The sequence below is a fragment of the Oncorhynchus masou genome, chromosome 6 (genome assembly GCF_036934945.1).
Source record: "Oncorhynchus masou masou isolate Uvic2021 chromosome 6, UVic_Omas_1.1, whole genome shotgun sequence".
In the NCBI taxonomy this organism is placed as follows: Eukaryota; Metazoa; Chordata; class Actinopteri; order Salmoniformes; family Salmonidae; genus Oncorhynchus; species Oncorhynchus masou.
The window spans coordinates 29,350,549-29,373,243 of NC_088217.1; the positions used below are offsets into that span (position 1 = coordinate 29,350,549).

Genomic DNA, 22,695 nt, shown 5'->3' on the forward strand with positions numbered 1-22,695 from the left:
TGAGACAGAGAGAGAGAGACAGCGTCAGAGAGAATATTATGTGAGAACATGACATCTTCTATGACACTTGCATGCATTGCAATAACATTATACCACTTAACAATCAGCCCTTGTAGGTAATAATGAGATATCAGCAGGCCACTAGAGGGCACTCTGTGATTCATTTTCTATGGAGGGTCCAGTATACTATCCTCTTCTCTCTGTTTCCTAAAAATGTCTGTAATGTTTGTTTTTACAGCAGCTATTAGTAATCAAGAACTGACTAAATAACACTCCTATTATTGCTACTAATGTTAATGAAACAATATGATATTATTATTAATAGTATCAATATTGTTGTTAATGCCAATATTGTCAACAGTGATAACAATGATAATTTGATACTTTATTTTATGATGAGTATTTAATTTTTGTCAAAAAAGTAGTGTATTCTAATTTACAAATCCATGGTAACACTGTGTATGTCTAAATATTAGGACACTTCACAAACAGACCTGCAGCCATGACCTCAACTGTTTGACCCCTTAGTAAGGTGAGGGGTCAACGGGGAACTCATTTGACCCCACTGTTTCCAAGTCACTCTTGGATAAGATCCTATCAAGACCTCTAGAACGGTTAGAAACCCTGACAGAGACCGTTACTCCATTATACTACACTACCGTTCAAAAGTTTGGTCTCATTTAGAAATGTCCTTGCTTTTAAAAGAAAAGCTAATTTTTTGTCCAGTAAAAAAAACATCAAATTGATCAGAAATACAGTGTAGACATTGTTACTGTTGTAAATGACTATTGCAGCTGGAAATGGCTGATTCTTTTAATGGAATATCTACATAGGTGTACAGAGGCCCATTATCAGCAAACATCATTCCTGTGTTCCAATGGCAACTGAGCAAGAGAACAAGTACATTAGAGTGTAGTTTGAGAAACAGACGCCTCACAAGTCCTCAACTGGCAGCTTCATTAAATAGTACCCTTAAAACACCAGTCTCAACATCAACAGTGAACAGGTGACTCCGGTATGCTGGCCTTCTAGGAAGAGCTGCAAAGAAAAAGCCATATCTCAGACTGGCCAATAAAAAGAAAAGATTAAGATGGGCAAAAGAACACAGGCACTGGACAGAGGAACTCTGCCTAGAAGGCCAGCATCCCGGAGTCACCTCTTCAATGTTGACGTTGAGACTGGTGTTTTGCTGGTACTATTTAATGAAGCTGCCAGTAACCTTGACCATCAAATACTAGGAAACAAGACTCTTCACGATCTATGTTTACAGTACCTGACTATGCTTGTACTTCATGGAAATTGAGAATATACATAAACCAGGTTTGTGGCACCAGGTTACACAAAACCATGCATGCACCCACACACAGTCACCCAGCACACCCACACGCCCTGATCATGATGTGGGAAGTTACAGGGGGATGTGTAAATAAATACATCAAGTGAGTTCATCTATCAGATATGCAAACACACTTACAATACACACTCACACATGCACACACAGTGTGTACAAAGGCAGGCAGGACAGGTAGAGTGAACAACACACAGCTCAAACACGTGTTGTGTCTAACACCATTGTGAGGCATTGCAGAAAGACAAATGCATGCAGAATGCACACAGACATGCAGGCAAACTCATTTTGCCAACAGAAACAAGTTCCACACACACTCCCTCAAACCTCACTCATCTTCAACAAGAAGACGCCAACACACACTCATAGAGATACATGCACACAGGAGTGAAATGATTAGAGGTCGACCGATTAATCGGAATGGCCGATTAATTAGTTCCGATTTCAAGTTTTCATAACAATCGGATATCGGACATTTCAGACGCCATTTTTGTTTTTGTTTTACAGCTATATTTATTTTTTTATTTAACTAGGCAAGTCAGTTAAGAACACATTCTTATTTTCAATAACAGCCTAGGAACGGTGGGTTAACTGCCTTTTTCAGGGGCAGAACGACAGATCTTTACTTGTCAGCTCAGGGATTCAATCTTGCAACCTTATGGTTAACTAGTCCAACACTCTAACCACCTGCCTCACGAAGGGCCCGCCTGTTACGCAAATGCAGTAAGAAGCCAAGGTAAGTTGCTAGCTAGCATTAAACTTAATCAATCATAATCACCAGTTATAACTACACATGGTTGATAATATTACTAGTTTATCTAGCTTGTCCTGCATTGCATATAATTGATGCAGTGCGCATTCGCGAAAAAGGACTCGTTGCTCCAACGTGTACCTAACCATAAACACCAATGCCTCTCTTAAAATCAATACACAGAAGTGTATATTTTTAAACCTGCATATTTAGCTAAAAGAAATTCAGGTTAGCAGGCAATATTAACCAGGTGAAATTGTGTCACTTCTCTTGCGTTCATTACACGCAGAGTCAGGGTATATGCAACAGTTTGGGCCGCCTGGCTCATTGCGAACTAATTTGCCAGAATTTTACATAATTATGACATAACATTGAAGGTTGTGCAATGTAACAGGAATATTTAGACTGATGGATGCCACCTGTTAGATAAAATACTGAATGGTTCCGTATTTCACTGAAAGAATAAACGTCTTATTTCGAGATGATACTTTCCGGATCTTACCATATTAATGACCTACGGCTCGTATTTCTGTGTGTTATTATATTATATTTAAGTCTATGATTTGATAGAGCAGTCTGACTGAGCGATGGTTGGCTCCAGCAGGCTCATAAGCATTCATTCAAACAGCACTTTTGTGCGTTTTGCCAGCAGCTCTGCTGTTTATGACTTCAAGCCTATCAACTCCTGAGATTTAGGCTGATGTAACGATGTGATGTGAATTGGCTAGCTAGTTAGCGGGGTGCGCGCTAACAGCGTTTCAAACATCACTCGCTCTGAGACTTGGAGTAGTTGTTCCCCTTGCTCTGCATGGGTAACGCTGCTTCGAGGGTGGCTGTTGTCGTTGCGTTCCTGGTTCAAGCCCAGGTAGGAGCGAGGAGAGGTACGAAAGCTATACTGTTACACTGACAATACTAAAGTGCCTATAAGAACATCCAATAGTCAAAGGTATCTGAAAGACAAATGGTATAGAGAGAAATAGTCCTATAATTTCTATAATAACTACAACCTAAAACTTCTTACCTGGGAATATTGAAGACTCATGTTAAAAGGAACCACCAGCTTTCATATGTTCTCATGTTTTGAGCAAGGAACTTAAACGTTAGCTTTCTTACATGGCACATATTGCACTTTTACTTTCTTCTCCAACACTTTGTTTTTGCATTATTTAAACCAAATTGAACATGTTTCATTATTTATTTGAGGCTGAATTGATTTTTATTGATGTATTATATTAAGTTAAAATAAGTGTTCATTCAGTATTGTTGTAATTGCCATTATTACAAATACATTTTACAAATCGGCAGATTAATCGGTATCGGCGTTGAAAAATCATAATCGGTTGACTTCTAGAAATGATCCATGGTGAAATGTATGAAGCGTTTGTATTTGATATCCTTTGTTAAAGCCACATTTCCATACAAAATAAAGAATAAGCAAAAATAGTGGTCCCCAACCCAGAAGAATAATAAAAAACCAAGGAGATAGGAACCCTCCTTTTTCATGGCAAAACAAGCAGAAACCCTTCCGCTTGTCAATAATATATTTTCCCCCTGTATGATAATTAGATCCTGTTCAGTCCCCCCTCACCCCATCTGTGTGGCACATCCTCCTCTTTCTCTCTCTCTCTTTTCCTCACTTGTGCCTTCTTTTTCTCTATCCCCTACTCATCGCTCACTGTCACCTATATGCTCCCAGCCGTCCAACCTATAACCTCACTCAGGTTCAGCTGCAGTTCAGGCGTGGGAGGGGTGTGTGAGTGTGTTGTTGCTGTCTGTAGACTCTCTGCCTGCGCTGCAGATACAGGGCTGCTGCTGCCATGGAAACAGCACTAGACTGGCTGCACAGAGGAGCTGGAGTCCCGGTCTCAAATGTAACACTCCTGTCATCTCTCCCACCCAATTCTTACCACATTCTCTCCCTCCCTCTCTCCCCCTCTCTCTTTCTGTTTGTAAATTTCCCCAATTTCCTACTCTTCCTCCAGGTGTATCTCTTTCTCTCTTTCATTTTCTCTTCAGCATTCTTTCTCCAGTTTGTTGAGCTCTGCAGTGAAGGGGGAACCATGACAAATATACACGCACAAGGAAACTCTATGGTAAATCATCAATATGGAAAATAAATACGTCACCCTTGAACATATGCCATTAGTGTTAAGTGTTTGTTGTTCTTTAATTACGGTTCAATTATTGTTCAATAACTGTGGACCAATGAGATGAATAAAGGTGCTAATAAAGTGCTGTAGAAACATTTATCAAATTTCACCTAGGATTGCCACAGATAGCCAAGAAGGCCTATGAAATGGTAAGGAGATGTTGTAGACAAATATTGAATAAAGTGGGAGGTCAGCTTGTGCAATATAGCCGTGCTACGAACCTTTGAAGGAAGCTTTTAATGCAAACAGTAATTACATAAATGTCGCTAATTAAAAATCAACTGTAGCAGCTAGTTAAATCTTTGACCTGAAGTCTCAGAGGACAGGAGATAACACTGGCACACGTCAGTGATAACCAATTACCCATTAGTAACATCAAAGATCGGTGACAGTGTTTGTCTGATATGAGGGTCAAAGCTTTGCTAATTCTACTTTCTCCATGTTTGATGTCATGTAAAGGACAAGGAGAGAGGGAGACGATGGTATGGCTCTAAGTAAACCGACTACCTTATACACTATAACCACTTGTGTGTATGTAATGTTACCCATTTAAATGTGTGTGCAAGTGCGTGCAGGGTTGGGCAGGTTACTTTCTAAATGTAATCTGTTACAGTTACTAGTTACCTTTCCAAAATTGTAATCAGTAATGTAACTTTAAGATTACCCAAACTCGATAACATAATTACTTTCTGTTACTTTTGTATTACGTTTCCCTTAAGAGTCTTTAGAAGAAGACATAAATTATCCATCAAATGCATTTGGTGTGTCATCATAGTAGTGCAGTAGTGTGGTGCACCTTTTTTCAATGCTGAATTGAATGTCATTGAGAAAACAGAAAGGTGTCACAAAACATCCTTTCTGAATTTAAACGTAATCCAATAAGTAATTATTTTGTTTTTCTGTATCTGTAATCTTATTACAATATTTTTGCTGGTAAAGTAACTGATTACAGGTAGTACCGTTTTTAGTAAACAGATTTCATGTAACTGATTACATGTAGACTAATCAGTTACTCCCCAACCCTGTGCAAGTGCATGATATGTGTTGATTTTTGTCAAATCCCTCGCGGTGCAGATCATAGGAGACTCTTATCACAGAGACGGAAAGGGGGGGGGGGAATACATTTATGCACGATGGCGCACGCGCGCAGACAGTTTGTGTTCAGTAAAACATAAGCTGTCACCTTCGTTGAATGGTAGCACTGCCCCACTGTATAATAAGAAGGGTAGGTCGCCTATCTGCGTGGAACTACCATTCCCAGAATGCAATTGTTGGTCTTTCTTTCCGGAAAACATCCGCTCAGGATGGACACACATGAACTCAAAAGGTACAGTGCAACTACAGCGACAAAATGTGCTGTTTTAAGGACATTAATGCAGCCGTTCTGTTATAAGGGGACATGTGCATTATATTATGACTACTTTAAAATAACTCTGTGGCTAAGCAATTTAATATCCGCTGACGTTGATGACTAACCTTGTTAGCATTCCTATTGATAATCAAAGTACCGGGATTGTTTTATTTATCTGTCCGCAGGGTTGGAGAGGGAGATGCGAAGGAACACGAACCGAATGAGAACAACGTTTGTTCACTTACTCTGGGTCCAGGGTTGATGTTGGATGGTTCCACGGTAGCCTCTCGTTTTCTGCACGTAGAGTTGGAGCTGAACGTTCACCTTCGCCGGCTCTCGTTCAGTGAGCCCGTGCACTACATCTACAACCCGCTGGAGTATGCCTGGGAACCGCACCGCTGCTTCGTTGAGACTTACTGTCGTGGCGGACAGAGTATTCTCTTCCTGGGGATGAACCCGGGACCCTTCGGCATGGCTCAGACCGGGGTAAGGATGTGCAGACAGGACAAAGAGAGAGCCCAACAACTCTCACTTGATAGCTACATTGTTAAGTTAGCCTACTTCCATTCAAGGCAAAAGGTTAATAGTAGCCTCCTAGAACTTTTGGTTGATAGAGGACAATATAAACGTTTATTAGCACTTTCTCATATTCACCATTGCAGAATGGAAATGTCTGGAATAAGGCGTACACATAAGTCAATATTGCCCACTCTGTTTAAATCAAAGTCAGGGTAGAATAGAGTTGTATCATTATCCACCTAATCATCAGTCCTCCTCTGCTCTCAGGTACCCTTTGGTGAGGTAAACTATGTCCGTGATTGGCTGAAAATCACTGGGGAGGTTGGACATCCCCCTTCGGAGCACCCAAAGCGACTAATCAAAGGCCTGGCCTGTATTCAGAGCGAAGTGAGTGGCTCCCGTTTCTGGGGCTTCTTCCGCAAGCTGTGTGGTGAGCCAGATGTGTTCTTCCGCCATTTTTTTGTACATAACCTGTGCCCACTTATGTTCATGGGTACTACCGGCAAGAACTTAACACCCCCCGAGCTAGTCATTGGGGAACGTGAGGCCCTCCTGGCTCTCTGTGACATGGCACTGTGCCAGGCTGTGGCTGCCCTTGGTGTCACCATGGTGATTGGGGTTGGCAGAGTGGCAGAGCAGCGAGCGAGGCGAGCCCTCACTGCGGCGGGCATGGAGGTACGGGTGGAGGGCATCATGCACCCATCCCCCAGGAACCCGTTGGCCAATAAGGGCTGGGAGGCAGTAGCTAAGGCCAAGCTGGAGGAACTGGGTGTCCTATCCCTGCTGACCATGTGACCTCCAGCTAATCAGCCTCCATGAGCGAATACTGTATTTGCTGTATGCTGGCCTGGGGGTATAAGTTGCCTGCTGGCACAGATCTAGGGTCAGCTTACCCTTCCCAAATCCTAACCTTCATCTTTAGGAGGAAGAACACATCACCCAGGCCCTCTCACACAGCAGTCCCTGTTGAGCAGCAGTTCCCCTCCAGAGCTCTCATGTTTATAGGCCATGCGGAGAAATACTGCATCACAATGACTCTCCTCAGATGCTGTTATATCTATTACTGAAAAGATACATTATGTCTATATGTACTTTACTGTGGTGTGTACTGCCTCACAGCATGTCGACAGGTACTCATCTCTGACCTTTTGTGAGGACATTCTGTAGCATATTACCTGGAAATAGTTCCAGAGACTGTAATGAAGAAATTAAGTTTTTAAAATGATATAATTTACAACAATTATAAGATTAAAGATTTTCAGGATTACAGTAGATACTGTATACAGGTTTAGGAGGAGCTTGCCTTAGGTCTTTTAACAGCTCTGTTGCTATCAGACTCTGGTGATGTAACTGACCAGATAGTCTAGAATAGGTTTTAGTTTGTTCTTCAGAGTTATTTCCACTGTTAAATGACAATGTGTTGTAATTTGTTAACAAGAAAAATAAGTCTTGTTGCAGTAGTTTCTTTTATTTTCTTCTCTGTCTCGACAGTGGTTTGCAAATTTGGAGTGAATGTGGGCTAGTTTTCTGTCCCATTTTTCTTTTTTTACCTTTCTTTTACTAGGCAAGTCAGTTAAGAACAAATTCTTATTTTGCTAAAGCAATGTTTTTCATTTGGTCAATTTAGTACATGTTCAAGCCAACCATTGTTGCTTGGCTGATGCTTTATGCATGCGCATGCCCTGTACTTTCCTGTTACTTCTTAGCAGGTCTTAACGTGTTGACATCTTATCATTACTACTAAGCAAAATTCTGACCTTCAAGGTCCTAAACCCACATTACTGCATAGCTAGGTATAAAGCCATCTCTATAATGTTTGTACTGGGACGAAGCCCCAATAGGTCATGCATAATTAGAAGAAGCCCTTGACATACATGGCACTCAAATGGTCTTGCGCCGTTATACCACTCAGCTCTGCAGGAGGTTAAGCTTGTAATGGAAAAGGGACTAAAGTGTTCCCCTTGCAGGTTTCTCTCCGATGATGCTTCGTCCCTTACACAACATTCTGTACACCTCAGGCAAAATTCCACAGGTCAGGTGATCAAGCCATTCTCCATGTGTGAACCTAAATCAGGTGGTCCCCTTAATAAGAATGATTGATTTAGAAATGCATGGGAATAATCTTATGCTATTGCCTTGTAATGCACTTTAGTGTGTACCTGATGTTAGTGTTTTAAAAAATAAACTCATTAAACAAAAGAAATGTCCTCTCACTGTCAACTGTGTTTATTTTAGCAAACTTAACATGTGTAAATATTTGTATGAACATAAGATTCAACAACTGAGACAAACTGAACAAGTTCCACAGACATGTGACTAAAATAAATGGAATAATGTGTCCCTGAACAAAGGGGGGTCAAATTCAAAAGTAACAGTCAGTATCTGGTGTGGCCACCAGCTGCATTAAGTATCTCCTCCTCGTGGACTGCACCAGATTTGCCAGTTCTAGCTGTGAGATGTTACCCCACTCTTCCACCAAGGCACCTGCAAGTTCCCAGACATTTCTGGGGGGAATGGCCCTAGCCCTCACCCTCAGATCCAACAGGTCCCAGATGTGCTCAATGGGATTGAGATCTGGGCTCTTCTCTGGCCATGGCAGAACACAGACATTCCTGTCTTGCAGGAAATCACACACAGAACGAGCAGTATGGCTGGTGGATTTGTCATGCTGGTGAGTCATGTCAGGATGAGTCTGCAGGAAGGGTACCATATGAGGGAGGAGGATGTCTCCCCTGTAATGCCTACAATGACAACAAGCTCAGCCTGATGATGCTGTAACACACTGCCCCAGACCATGACGGACCCTCCACCTCCCAATTGATCCCGCTCCAGAGTACAGGCCTCTGTGTAACGCTAATTTCTTCGATGTTAAATGTGAATCCGATCATCACCCCTGGTGAGACAAAACCGTGACTCGTCAGTGAAGAGCACTTTTTGCCAGTTCTGTCTGGTCCAGCGACAGTGAGTTTGTGCCCATAGGCGACGTTGTTGCCGGTGATGTCTGGTGAGGACCTGCCTTACAACAGGCCTACAAGCCCTCAGTCCAGCCTCTCTCAGCCTATTGCAGACAGTCTGAGCACTGATGGAGGGATTGTGCGTTCTTGGTGGAACTCGGGCAGTTGTTGCCATCCTGCATCTTTCTTTTGGTGTTTTTCAGAGTCAGTAGAACGGCCTCTTTAGTGTCCTAAGTTTTCATAACTGTAACCTTAATTGCCTACAGTCTGTAAGCTGTTAGGGTCTTAACGACCGTTCCACAGGTGCATGTAAATGAATTGTTTATGGTTCATTAGACAAGCATGGGAAACCGTGTTTAAACCCTTTACAATGAAGATCTGTGAAGTTATTTGGATTGTTACGAATTATCTTTGAAAGACAGGGTCCTGAAAAAGGGACTTTTCATTTTTTGCTCAGGTTAAATATTTAATTGCCACGACTTTGCTCTGGCATTATTAGAATGTTTTTGTACATTAACTCATTTCCACTATGTTGCATTTCTTTTGTATTGCGTAAGGCAAGGAATGGACTGTATACTTCATTCTCATTATTATACTAAATCAGCCAGTTATTTGTATTATACGCTATGGTTTAGTGGAACATTACACAGGAGTGCTATGTAACATGTTAATACAATGCTGTATCTTGAGTAATTACGGTGTTCATTGCATAAGCAGCTAAGTGGAAAGTACTTCCATGAATTCTCTCTGTTCCTCTATTAACACTGATCACAATGGCTCCCAGTCATCAGGAGCTAGCAGGTAGAGAGGGCTGCTGCAGTACGGTGGTTTGATGTTGTTTGTCTTGATCCTGGATAATGCATAAATCATACAGACACCAGCTACGGGCCTCACCATTACAGGGTGCAGGTGTGTGTCTGAGAGAGAGAGGAGGGGCCGCCATCTTAAATGGGTTGGTCTGGGGGAGTTTGATGAGGCAGGACGTGGTGTCTGTATAATGGCCATTCGCTCTCTCTCACACAAAAACTCTCTGACTTCAGAGCACCTGCACACTCAAAATCAAATAAAATTTTCACATGGTTAGCAGATGTTAATGCGAGTGTAGCGAAATGCTTGTGCTTCTGGTTCCGACAGTGTCGTAATATCTAACACGTAATCTAACAATTCCCCAACAACTACCTAATAAACTCAAATCTAAAAGGGGTGAATGAGAATATGTACATATAAATATATGGATGAGCGATGGCCGAGCAGCATAGGCACACCCACAAGCAAAATCACACGTATTCAAATGCACACACACTATCTGAACTCTGGTCTTTGCCGTGACACATGTAGCGAGAGTCACACATCCCCCCCCCCTCTCTCTCTCACACTTCTATATAATACAATTTCAAACAAGCACAAAAGCTCCCTTGCGTTCTTTATCTCTCATACATGCAAACACACACACAGAATGGCTCTCCACCGCAGGGCTGAGAGCATAGCCGCAGTTCCCTAATGACTCCCATCCCTCTCTGTTCTGTGCCGCATTATTAATTAGCTCAATGAGCCTTGCCATTAGGACCCGCTCTGTGGATTAGAGTCCTGCGGTACAACACGCACACTCCTCTGCAAGTACCCTCTAGTGTACTGTCATGGGCCCTGGATGTGGGTGTAGGTGAAATTCAGCTGCTGTCCTGTCTCTTTGCCACAAACCCAAGCTGTGCTGCGATGAGCAAACTGCCTGGCATGATGCAGGCTGACAATAGAGGGGTTTGTTTTTGTGTCACGGTGTTCCATCCACCCATTTTGACACACAAATGTTGCTCATAGGTAAGACGGACATATTATGTACAGTGTATTCAGCATATAGTAAATGGGGTAAGACAATAACCCCTCAAGATAGTCCAGTTTGTTGCTTCAATCGATTCTGATGTTCCTCAGGTGCATAATTTTCAATTTTGAGACTGATCCTTTCAATGTGTGTTTGACTTGGTATTTGTGTCTGGCTTGTTGCTTTTCAAACATGACAGTCCACTTGACTGATGATGTGTGGGTGTTTGTATGTGCATTTCAGCATCTTACGCCAAGGAACAATGGCGCAGGACATACTTCTTGGCAGCCTGACCTCCCGGTGACCCCACGTCCATGCGTGAGGAAAGGACAGGGGAGCTAACGTTAGCCGGCGTGGGCCTGTCAGAGCCATCGATTCTGTGATGAATGGAGGTGGCGGTTATTAAACCAGAATTAGAGCGAGAGTGGGAGGAGGGGGAGGCAAGGAGGAGGGGGAGAGGTGATAAATGAAGGGGCGAAATGTTCTGCAAGAGAGGATAGAGGAGGTGGGGGGGATGTTGAGGGAGGTGGATGGCACAACATCAGCATCATCCCTCTTTATTATGATCCAGGGCCGCCCGTCATACGGAGAGAGCGAGGGCACGAGAGAGGCACACCTAACTGATAACCTCCACACTGTCCACACACACTGGAGGAAAGGGGGTTGGGGGAGTGTAGGCGGGGGTACACATTGCTGATACCCCCTTATGGAACCTTAAATTCTGCCCCCCTCTGCTTGGGCTGTTTCCTCCCCATTCCCATCACTCTGTTTGGCCTTCAGTGTTGAGATGACTGGGGTTTCTATTGGAATATTAACATTTTTAAATGTGCAGTTTTATCCAGCCTCATGTTTTTGAAAAATCTAGAAAATATAAATAGATGATTAAAAAAACGTCCTGCTTATGAGAAAAGGTTACTGTGAAATTAATTGGATAGATTCTTGTAAGATGAATGTTCTCATTAAAAAATAATTTAATGAAAATTTGTATAAGTTTAAGTTTAATTTTCCTAAGTGTTTTGCTTATCATAAGAATTGTTGTTTTAAAGTCTTGTGTGACTCCCATTTTGCTTGAACTCTTCTTTTTGCTGTGGCTGCAAAGCCCATCAATCATGGCGTGCTCTCGAGAGTGGGACGGTGCTCACGCGGTACACACAGATAAGTCATATAGGCGCATGATATTAGTCGGATCAGCAGGGGGGAAAGAACAGTGAGGGTTCACCATGCGGTTACGACACGGACGTACATGCACACGGTCATATGGGGGATTGATTTTTCTAGGCAAATCCATTTACCATCGGCCATTGCTGTTTTCAGTGTGTTTCGAGAAAATACGAGACGAGACCGATAAATTGTCACATTTCTGCACCATGCACTGTACTAATCACTTCCCTTCTCCTCTCTCTACCGCCTCCATCGCCCCCACTGCTCTTTTTTATTAGTGGTTTATTTATCAATGTTTTAGTTACTGTCGCTGCTAATTTCTGCCCGGGTTTGTCTTCATTACACCTCTGGAGTCATTAGGAGAGAGCGTGCTGCTGGGTTATGTAGAGGCACCACACTGCTTCTCACTCACTTACTATGGTAATTTTCTGGCTTGGTAATGGCCTACCTCCCTCTACAAATTTAAACCACCCCCCACATTTTATCAGCTACAAGTTATTTGTTTTCCAGTCTAACCCAGTTTGTCTCCTTCAGTAAATGTGGATTTTGTCGATGTTAAGGTTGGGTTGGCCTGAAAAACTAGTTCCCTCACCACCGGACCTAAACTGTCCTCAACTGTCCACATAGAGGCCAAGAGACTATTGGCTAATGCTGGTAGATCTGCTGATGCATAAGTTGTGTCACAAATTGTGTCATCATTATGAGCAGGTGAAGGTTCAGTGGAGTCTTACCCAGAGGCTTATAGAGAAAGGGATGCTTCAGTTCTCAACCATTCTACAGTCATTACTGAGAGGAATAGAATGTCTTGAATAAATTAGATGCTGGGCCGACTGTGTGTGTGTGTGTGTGTGTGTGCTTGTGTGTGTGTGTGTGTGTGTGTAGTGTACGTGTGTGTAAGGCAGCAAGTTGAAACATTTGATAGTATGGCCATTGTATGCAAAGGAAAATGCTCCACATTATCAAGGTGTATAATTGCAGTACTTTTAGAAAAAAGGGTTCCAAAAGGGTGGCTGTTCCTATAGGAGAACCCTTAATGGTTCCAGGTAAAACTCTCATGGGTTCCATGCAGAACCCTCTGTGGAAAAGGTTCTACATGGAACCCAAAATAGTTCTTCCTGGAACCAAATGGGTTCTACCGGGAACCAAAAAGGGTTCCTCAAAGTGTGGGGACAGCCAAATAACCCTTTTAGGTTCTAGATAGCACCTATTTTTCTAAGAGTGTATACTTGAAGATATACTGCATATTGGGAAAAAGCAGCCTTGGTAAAAGCACACCAGCAGAGAAGAGTTTATTGACTAAATGTTAAGCTGGCATTATCAAAAGAAGGCAGACTTATTTATGGGGCGGGGGAAGCGGGAGAAGCTCCGTGAGTTATGTGTGAACAAGCCTTAGGACTGTATACAGCAGACAGATATCCTGCTGCCTTGTCTCAAGTCTCTATGGGTTGAGAGCAATGTGCATTGTGGTGCGGCCAGTACTCTTTGTGGTATTTCAGAGGCTGTGGTACTGGCTGTGGTAAGCGACGATGACAGATTCTGTTCTCTGAGTTTACAGATGGTATTCCTGAAGTAGTCTGTTCCTCTTTTATTTCAGCTTAAAATTATTCATTTGTTCTGAGCAATGAGCTGTCTAGCTGCCCTGCTCAGGTGATACTTGTGATTGGGTTGATGGATGAGAAATTAGAAATGCTGTGATTCCACTGTGAGTGCAGATTTTAAAAACACATTCAGATCTGAATATGAGACCTGCCTCTGCCTAATGTGACAACCTTCATATGTGTGTTGCCAGATTTTGCCACATTTTAATTCATATGAATAACTTTAAAGGCATATTCATGACTCTGGAAAATACTGTATGCCACTCCATCCTTCTCATATACCTTAAGATCTGAAAATACTTTCTGGATAGGTGTAAGCAATATGGAGGTAAATTGAATAGAATATTACTTTGTTAGTCCATCCATTATTACAATCCATTACTAAAGAAATGTGTCTTTTGATCTGCTCTTATTCTCCTTCGACAACACATATCAGCTGCAGTGGGGTTCCCCTGGAGGGTGGATGGTTTATGCGTTTCTCAAGAGCACAATGACAGTGGATGATAGCTATCATCTGAAGCCAGTACCGCTCTGGTTTCTCCCACCTTTATCATCCGGCCCAAGATTTGAACCAGCAAACTTTCAGCTACTGGTCTGCCTCTCAGTGTTCTGGGCTTAACATCCTACCAATACCAATTAAAACCTTTCAGATCAGACAGGGACAATAAAGAAGTGTAATGGCCGGTAGGGGCTATAGGTCTTTCTATTTTTTTCTCTCTTACCGATCCATCTAAGAGCTCAACTAGGTCAACAAACAAAAAGCAATTAAGTGGGGCAGCAGCCTCCTTCAGGGAGTTGGTAATTAGAGAGCGGTGGGGACAGCTTCATTCTAAATAGGTACTAAAAGCCCCATCCATCATCTCCACTGTGAAGGCTCCCTCTCAGGTCATGTGATGAGAGAGAGAGAGAGAGAGAGAGAGAGAGAGAGAGAGAGAGAGAGAGAGAGAGAGAGAGAGAGAGAGAGAGAGAGAGAGAGAGAGAGAGAGAAAGAGAGTGAGAGAGAGAGAGAGACTGTGTGTGGTATGTGTGTGAGAGCTGGAAAGCTGAACACACAGCCTCCTTCAAGTAACTCAAAATGCATGTGTTGCTGTTCAGCGATTTAAATTGTACTGCCACATTTGCATTGCAGAAAGGGGCGAACATATCACATTCCCTTGTGATTGGTTGGATGCAAGGCGGTGAGGTTAAGGATTCAAAGTTTATGGACTGGGCACTACCAATGTGAGCTGAAAGTGGGGAAGGTTAAACACAAAGGACACAGCATCCTTGACCTGTGCTGTTCCCCCCACCTCCAACTGCCTGCCCCTTCTCTTCCTCCATATGGTTGGGAACCTGTTAATATGGCTATATGGGTAGACTTTAACTGGTAAAGAAGAGAAGAATCCTAATTCCGTGGAGAAAAACAGTGTTAGGAACTGTTCAATCTGTTGGAGGCCATTCATGCATTCATTTAGATATTTCCCTACAATTACGCATTTAATATAGCTTCTAATCAGCATTAACTTATTTGAGATACACTGAGCAAAATATCTTACTTATTTACTAAACGATCAGGCAATGGGTAGAAAAACATTTGACAAATTTACCATTTACCATTATTTGGGCAACAATTTAGAAGCTTAAAACCACTGGAACAGTGGTAAACTTGCCTGGTATTGGACGCAAGTGTATCTTGTCGCTACCAGGAAGATGGTTCGGGAGGCAAAGGAAAATTGAAGGGCCAAAGTTGGAGAATTACCGAACATCTGTCATGACTTCCGCCGAGGTCGGTCCCTCTCCCTGTTTGGGCGGCATTCGGCGGTCGACGTCACCGGTCTTCTAGCCATTGCCGATCCACCTTTCATTTTACATTTGTTTTGTCTTGTTTTCCACACACCTGGTTTGCATTCCCTCATTACTCATCTTGCATATAACCCTCTGTTTCCCCCCATGTCTGTGTGTGGAATTGTTACATGTAAATGTATGTGTACTCCAGGCTGGTTTGCGCCGGGTTATTGTAACCTGTATGTGTTCAGTTTTCTGAGTAACGTGTTTTGTTCGCCTCAATAAAGGGCTCCGTTTGCTACCCATTTCTGCTCTCCTGCGCCTGACTTCCCTGCAGGCAGTTACACACTCCTTTACAACATCTTTGGTCACCAAGTCTCCAAATCTACAATTAAATGCCACCTCCATTCCAATAGTATTTTGGGAATGGTCTGTTATGAAACCAAAAATAATAAAAGGATTTGATATTTTCTGAGACACTTGGGATTTTAATTCAAATCGTGTGCTGCATATTTAATAACCGCCCTAAACTCTACACCCCCAGTGGCTCTGTGACGCCCCCTTGACAACTGCGAGTCGAGGAAATGTCTGGTTGCGGCGACCAATCATATCGCCGTCTGTAACCAAGACTTAACAAAGAATTGCACTCGCCAACCAATCCGAAACCCCAGTGCAACCAGGAAGTAACCAAGAACAATGAGAACAGAGCTATAGAATTGGCTGGCACTAGAATAGGGGCCTTTCCTCTCCATCTCTACCATGAACATTTCATTCAACAGTAAAGTTTTTGCTGCTTACGTTACGTTATCTTTTTTTAAATCAGACGTTTGGTTGTCTTCTGTTTTCAATTAGAATATCTAGCACTAGCAGGTAGGATCAGTGCATTAGGCACATCTAACAATTTAGCTAGCTCGTGAGCTAACTAGCTACAGTACTTGCAGTACGAGTGTATTTTGACAGATTGTCAAAATAGTCTAATGTCAGCCCCAATACTTCCACACTAAGCTAAAATCATAAAGTCTGTGATTTAATAGTAGGCCTATGTTTTGTCACACCCAGTCAGCTAATGTTATATACTACTCCTTAACAAATTTTACTGTGTGATATTGAATAAACATGCACTTTTTTGTCCTAATGTGTTGAGATGTTAAGAAAAGGTTAGGCACTATGCATTGTTCCATCTATACATCCAATCTACACACTGTGATTACATTTTACATCTTATACTCACCATTACAATCTTTTCCCGTTATTTCCATAACACACATGGAGCAACACTTCTTCAAAAAGTTGTCACATGGGAGCCTTGTCCTGAAAGACACCCGTTTCTACAGATGCACCATAGAGAGCATCCTGTCTTGTTACATCCCCACCTGTAAAAGCAGCTTCACCGTCCCATGGAAGATCACAAAGGACTTCAGCCTGTTCTCTCCGCTTCCATCTGGCAGATGGTAAGAGCATCCACCTCCAGGCCATAAGACTGTTGAAAAGCCTAGTTGTCCACCTGCACAACCTGCTGTTCACCTGCACCTTAAGAGACTGACTCTCTGTAACACTGACCCACTGACTCTCTGACTCTCTGTAACAGTATTGCTTCCGTCCCTGTCCTTGCCTCAACCTGGGCTCGAATCAGGGACCCTCTGAACACTTTTGCAACTTGTCAACCACAAAGCATCTTTAACTATCGCTCCACGAAAGCCGCATCTCTCGCATGCATGCACACTCACTACCATCACTGCTGCTATTATTTATTACTGTTTATACAGTGCCTTGCGAAAGTATTCGGCCCCCTTGAACTTTGCGACCTTTTGCCACATTTCAGGCTTCAAACATAAAGATATAAAACTGTATTTTTTTTGTGAAGAATCAACAACAAGTGGGACACAATCATGAAGTGGAACGAAATTTATTGGATATTTCAAACTCTTTTAACAAATCAAAAACTGAAAAATTGGATGTGCAAAATTATTCAGCCCCTTTATTTTCAGTGCAGCAAACTCTCTCCAGAAGTTCAGTGAGGATCTCTGAATGATCCAATGTTGACCTAAATGACTAATGATGATAAATACAATCCACCTGTGTGTAATCAAGTCTCCGTATAAATGCACCTGCACTGTGATAGTCTCAGAGGTCCGTTAAAAGCGCAGAGAGCATCATGAAGAACAAGGAACACACCAGGCAGGTCCGAGATACTGTTGTGAAGAAGTTTAAAGCCGGATTTGGATACAAAAAGATTTCCCAAGCTTTAAACATCCCAAGGAGCATTGTGCAAGCGATAATATTGAAATGGAATGAGTATCAGACCACTGCAAATCTACCAAGACCTGGCCGTCCCTCTAAACTTTCAGCTCATACAAGGAGAAGACTGATCAGAGATGCAGCCAAGAGGCCCATGATCACTCTGGATGAACTGCAGAGATCTACAGCTGAGGTGGGAGACTCTGTCCATAGGACAACAATCAGTCGTATATTGCACAAAGCTGGCCTTTATGGAAGAGTGGCAAGAAGAAAGCCATTTCTTAAAGATATCCATAAAAAGTGTTGTTTAAAGTTTGCCACAAGCCACCTGGGAGACACACCAAACATGTGGAAGAAGGTGCTCTGGTCAGATGAAACCAAAATTGAACTTTTTGGCAACAATGCAAAATGTTATGTTTGGTGTAAAAGCAACACAGCTCATCACCCTGAACACACCATCTCCACTGTCAAACATGGTGGTGGCAGCATCATGGTTTGGGCCTGCTTTTCTTCAGCAGGGACAGGGAAGATGGTTAAAATTGATGGGAAGATGGATGGAGCCAAATACAGGACCATTCTGGAAGAAAACCTGATGGAGTCTGCAAAAGACCTGAGACTGGGACGGAGATTTGTCTTCCAACAAGACAATGATCCAAAACATAAAGCAAAATCTACAATGGAATGGTTCAAAAATAAACATATCCAGGTGTTAGAATGGCCAAGTCAAAGTCCAGACCTGAATCCAATCGAGAATCTGTGGAAAGAACTGAAAACTGCTGTTCACAAATGCTCTCCATCCAACCTCACTGAGCTTGAGCTGTTTTGCAAGGAGGAATGAGAAAAAATGTCAGTCTCTCGATGTGCAAAACTGATAGAGACATACCCCAAGCGACTTACAGCTGTAATCGCAGCAAAAGGTGGCGCTACAAAGTATTAACTTAAGGGGGCTGAATAATTTTGCACGCCCAATTTTTCAGTTTTTGAATATGTTAAAAAAGTTTGAAATATCCAATAAATGTCATTCCACTTCATGATTGTGTCCCACTTGTTGTTGATTCTTCACAAAAAAATACAGTTTTATATCTTTATGTTTGAAGCCTGAAATGTGGCAAAAGGTCGCAAAGTTCAAGGGGGCCGAATACTTTCGCAAGGCACTGTATGTACTGCTCACTTTATCTACATGTTGACATACCACATTTCATACTACGTACTGTTACTGCTAGTTTTACTCCTACTTTTGAGAGATAGCCAAATAATAGACTAAAGGAGCCTAACATTACTCCTTTATAGTCCAAGTATCTTGGATGTTCTGTTTAAAGGTGAATTGGCTCTGGAAGCCAAAAGAACCAAACACTCCATCTAAACATGAATCGATTCTCAGTTGTGATACAGCTGACTGACTTACTTAAACAAACGCGGTTTCTGCTGACAATTGAGATGTACAAACTATGGCATAAGGGGACTACGAGCGGATAAGAGGCAATCCGTAATTTTGATTAAGACATTAATGATCGAGCTTGGATGTAAGTAGTCAATATAACTATTTGTTCAGCACTTTTGAAATGTACAGCGACAGAATTTAGAACATGGGCTGTTCTTACAGTGTTCTTCCTGTACACCAAGTCAGAACCATAGGATAAATAAAGGGGGATATAAGCAGACAATGGAAGCTCTTACAATATTCGATGATTACATTTCCAAAAACAGGTTATAGGCTACATGTGCACCACCAAGTCAGAACAGTAGGCGAAATTAAGTGGTGAAAATAGACCAAATTGTTAGGGTGAGGCACATGGGCTACTAACAGCTTACTACACAACATATACTTAGTATTACTTTCTTAGCTACAGTATACATATCTCCCTGGCATATTACATAGTTTATGCAGCAGCATACAGTACAATACATTTTTGGACTCACGTTGTTGTGCTGTGGTCACTTGAACAGGAAGGTGGTGCGGCGGTCCTTCGTGGGCAAATTTTGTCATCAAAGTCTGGCATTCTCTGGATTCATGGTGCTTTCAAGACAACTGGGAACTTGAATTTTAAAAAAAGTTTGAATCATGATGACATCAGTGATCTTCAAGTCGTAGCTCTAGAAAGAGGCCCGAGTTCCCAATTTACAATTCCCGAGTTGGATTAAAGTTCAAACGTATTTTCCCAGTCGTAGCTCGTTTTTTCCAAGTTCCCAGTTGTTTTTAACTCACTAAAGTCAGGTTTTGCAGTTCCGAGTTAACAGTTTTTTTGAGCGCGGCACAAATCATGCTTCATTGACAGTATGGCCAATGTGGAATGTCAATCATTTTAAACAAGGAAAATATACCCTTAATCTAAGATTTGGGACCACACAACCACTCCACTGAATAGCAGGCTAATGATTGCTTTGCAATGCTTGCAGTTAGCCACTGATTCATTTCAAACCACTAATTGTTGAATTTGTGATATCCAACTTGTTGTGTAATGTTTATGGCCGATGAGCACCGATACATTTTATTTATAATTTCACTTAATTATTTATCTTCATATGACTAGGATTAAAAAGGATTTGCCAGTAGATTGTCGACTTGATTCATGATGATGACTGCTCGCTAAGATTTTGAAAGTAAGAAAGCTACTGTAGATATAACGTGATTTGATGTCATTTTATCTTTGGCCAATGACCTTAAGCTTTCTTGGATGGGCACTTCTCATGTAGCTCTATGGCAGCACCCAAGGGGTTTAAATTTTCGAGCTCTACCCTTTGACTTGGTGGTGACGTAGTGTCCCCATGATTGACAGAACACTGAGCCAATCACGGCGCAATGCTCCATATTTTCTGCTGGCTTGCCCCACCACCACAGAAAGCACTTTATTTCTTAAATGTTTTTATTTGCTCTGCCCCCCACCTGCCCTGAATGACGGGTCGCCACTGGCAAACACATGCTGTAACATGGAGATATGGCCCTGTGGTAAGACTAACCCCATAAAGGTGTGTATCAATTTAACCGTTTGTTTTTTGTTTTGTATTTGAAAGATAAGGTCCTTATGCTTACAAAACCGTACTGCAAGCGGTGTGTGTTAATGTTCAGACCGAACTTCGGGGCTCTTAACAACTTCCCGTACAGAATACGCCTTCGTCCAATGACTCTTACGTGTAATGGAATTGAACTGAGAGTTTATGACCTCCACACCTGTGCCTGGCTGGGTCTCTGTCTGTGACCTCCACACCTGTGCCCGGCTGGGCCTCTGTCCATTCTCCACATCTATGCTTGGCTGTCCTTCAGACAGCTCCTTGTCCTCTGTTCCTTACGGGCTGGGCATTCTGATTGGAGCCAACAATCAGTCTCTCTCCATTTTAAGGTAATTATACAAAATTGTAATTATTTGTGTTCAATTGTTTGTCCCTCTGTGGTGTTTATGAACTCCACACCTGTCCACGGCTGATCCTCTATTTTTCAAGCTTATACAGCATCATTTTTCATTGATGTATTAGTCAACAGTATTCTCCCCTTCCTCTTAATTTACTCTGAGCACAAAACCCCTTAGCTGAATGCTGTAATTACATTCTGATCAGTTAATGTCAGTCTTTGAATGTGCCATTGTATAAACTATTTAATTTTCCTGAGTGTGTGCTGTGCACTGATTAAAAAACAAATTAGAGTATATGTGTCATTCTCACATCTTCCTCCAATTATGTTGTCTTCAATTACTTCCTTGATTTACAATCAAAATAACTTAGCCAACATTACGTTTTCGATGGGATCATGGTATTACATTTATAGATTAAGCCCTTTCTCTAAAACTGGGGTAAACAAGATTTAGGCCTACTAAATGTACCCTTCTTCATAGCTCATAGCTCAGTATTTGAATTGTTTATTTCATAGTCTTTTTTGCTCATCTTTATCAAGGGTGCCAATAATTTGTACCTGACTGTATGTAGCCTGGGTATGTATGTATACAAGTATAGCACAGGTGAGAGGAGAGCATACGGTTCTTTCCGCCTCACTAGAACAACATGGAATACACGTCTCTGCATCCTTTCTAAGGTAATATTTTGCATGGAAACTATGTATGTTATATCATGCAATAAATGGGAACCTCACTCAACCAAATATCTATCTACTTTTACTCTGATAAGCCAATTTTATGTGGAAGCGTCATGAACCGCGCCAAGGCCAGCGGTCATCAGTAGTGTTCAACAGCTCTGTTCTCATTGGCCAATTCATGGTAACGTCTTGGTAGCGGTGCGAACTCTGTTTGGTTGGTGAGGGCAATTATTCGTAGCTTCTTGGTAGGATCAGGGATATGATTGGTTTTCGCTACCAGAAATGTCCTCGACGGACTCTAACCGCCAGTACAATATTGTACCGAAAGACCATCAATTTTCTAATATGTAAGAGATGGTACTGTGACTGTGCTGGAGTGATGTGACGGTTGTGTTGAGTTTATAATGTGCCTATGTAGCCTATTTTTTTTATTTTACCTTTATTTAATAATATGTGACCAAAAAAATGTTGAGTTATTGTAGGCTACAGCTTGGGTCATCTATTTTGAAACCTCCCAAAAATAAAAGCGTTTGATGTATTTTTGAAAGATTTTTCTTCAAACCGTGTGCAGCCTATTTCATAACTTCCCTAACATTGACAGGACAACGTGAAGGTGAAAAGATGGGCATGTTTCATGGCGAATGGTCGTATTTGAAACTACTTCTCTAAAACGTCAGCGGCTCCGTGGCGCAATGGATAGCGCATTGGACTTCTAGGTAAAAGATCGTGGTGATTCAAAGGTTGTGGGTTCGAGTCCCACCGGAGTCGACTTTTTTTATCTGTTGATAGTGAAACATGAGTATAGACTAACAGTGAAACATGAGCATTTGCGAATACGCAAAATGTGCTTAACCTCAACTATAATAATAGCCCGAATATTCACCTCCATTGATAAGCTGAAAGGCTCTATCTACACACAAGGTAGCATAATCTATCGCCGAAATTAAAGGAAGATTCACCAAAAGTTGCATACTTTTATTAACGTCAGATGTCGGGTAGCTGTCATAGTCAATATCCAAAT

General features: G+C 42.0%; 1 protein-coding gene and 1 non-coding gene across 2 annotated transcripts; both read left to right on the top strand.

Moving 5' to 3' along the window:
* The first annotated feature begins 5,525 nt into the window (after window positions 1-5,525).
* Window positions 5,526-8,326, top strand: smug1 (single-strand-selective monofunctional uracil-DNA glycosylase 1). The gene is made up of 3 exons (XM_064968304.1): window positions 5,526-5,576; window positions 5,786-6,086; window positions 6,387-8,326. Exons 1-3 carry the CDS (start codon window positions 5,554-5,556, stop codon window positions 6,912-6,914), a joined length of 852 nt encoding a protein of 283 aa, XP_064824376.1. The 5' UTR covers window positions 5,526-5,553; the 3' UTR covers window positions 6,915-8,326.
* A 14,026-nt stretch (window positions 8,327-22,352) lies between these two features.
* On the top strand, window positions 22,353-22,442 carry trnar-ucu (transfer RNA arginine (anticodon UCU)). Its single transcript is given in 2 exon segments — window positions 22,353-22,389; window positions 22,407-22,442. It is a non-coding gene; the product is annotated as a tRNA-Arg (tRNA).
* The last annotated feature ends 253 nt before the right edge of the window (window positions 22,443-22,695 follow it).

Bases quoted from the DNA above. Each gene is read 5' to 3' on its own strand.
- smug1 (XM_064968304.1), top strand. From the start codon at position 5,554: ATGGACACACATGAACTCAAAAG. The intron at 5,577-5,785 runs GTACAGTGCAAC...ATCTGTCCGCAG, and splicing joins GACACACATGAACTCAAAAG to GGTTGGAGAGGGAGATGCGA. The intron at 6,087-6,386 runs GTAAGGATGTGC...CTCTGCTCTCAG, and splicing joins TCGGCATGGCTCAGACCGGG to GTACCCTTTGGTGAGGTAAA.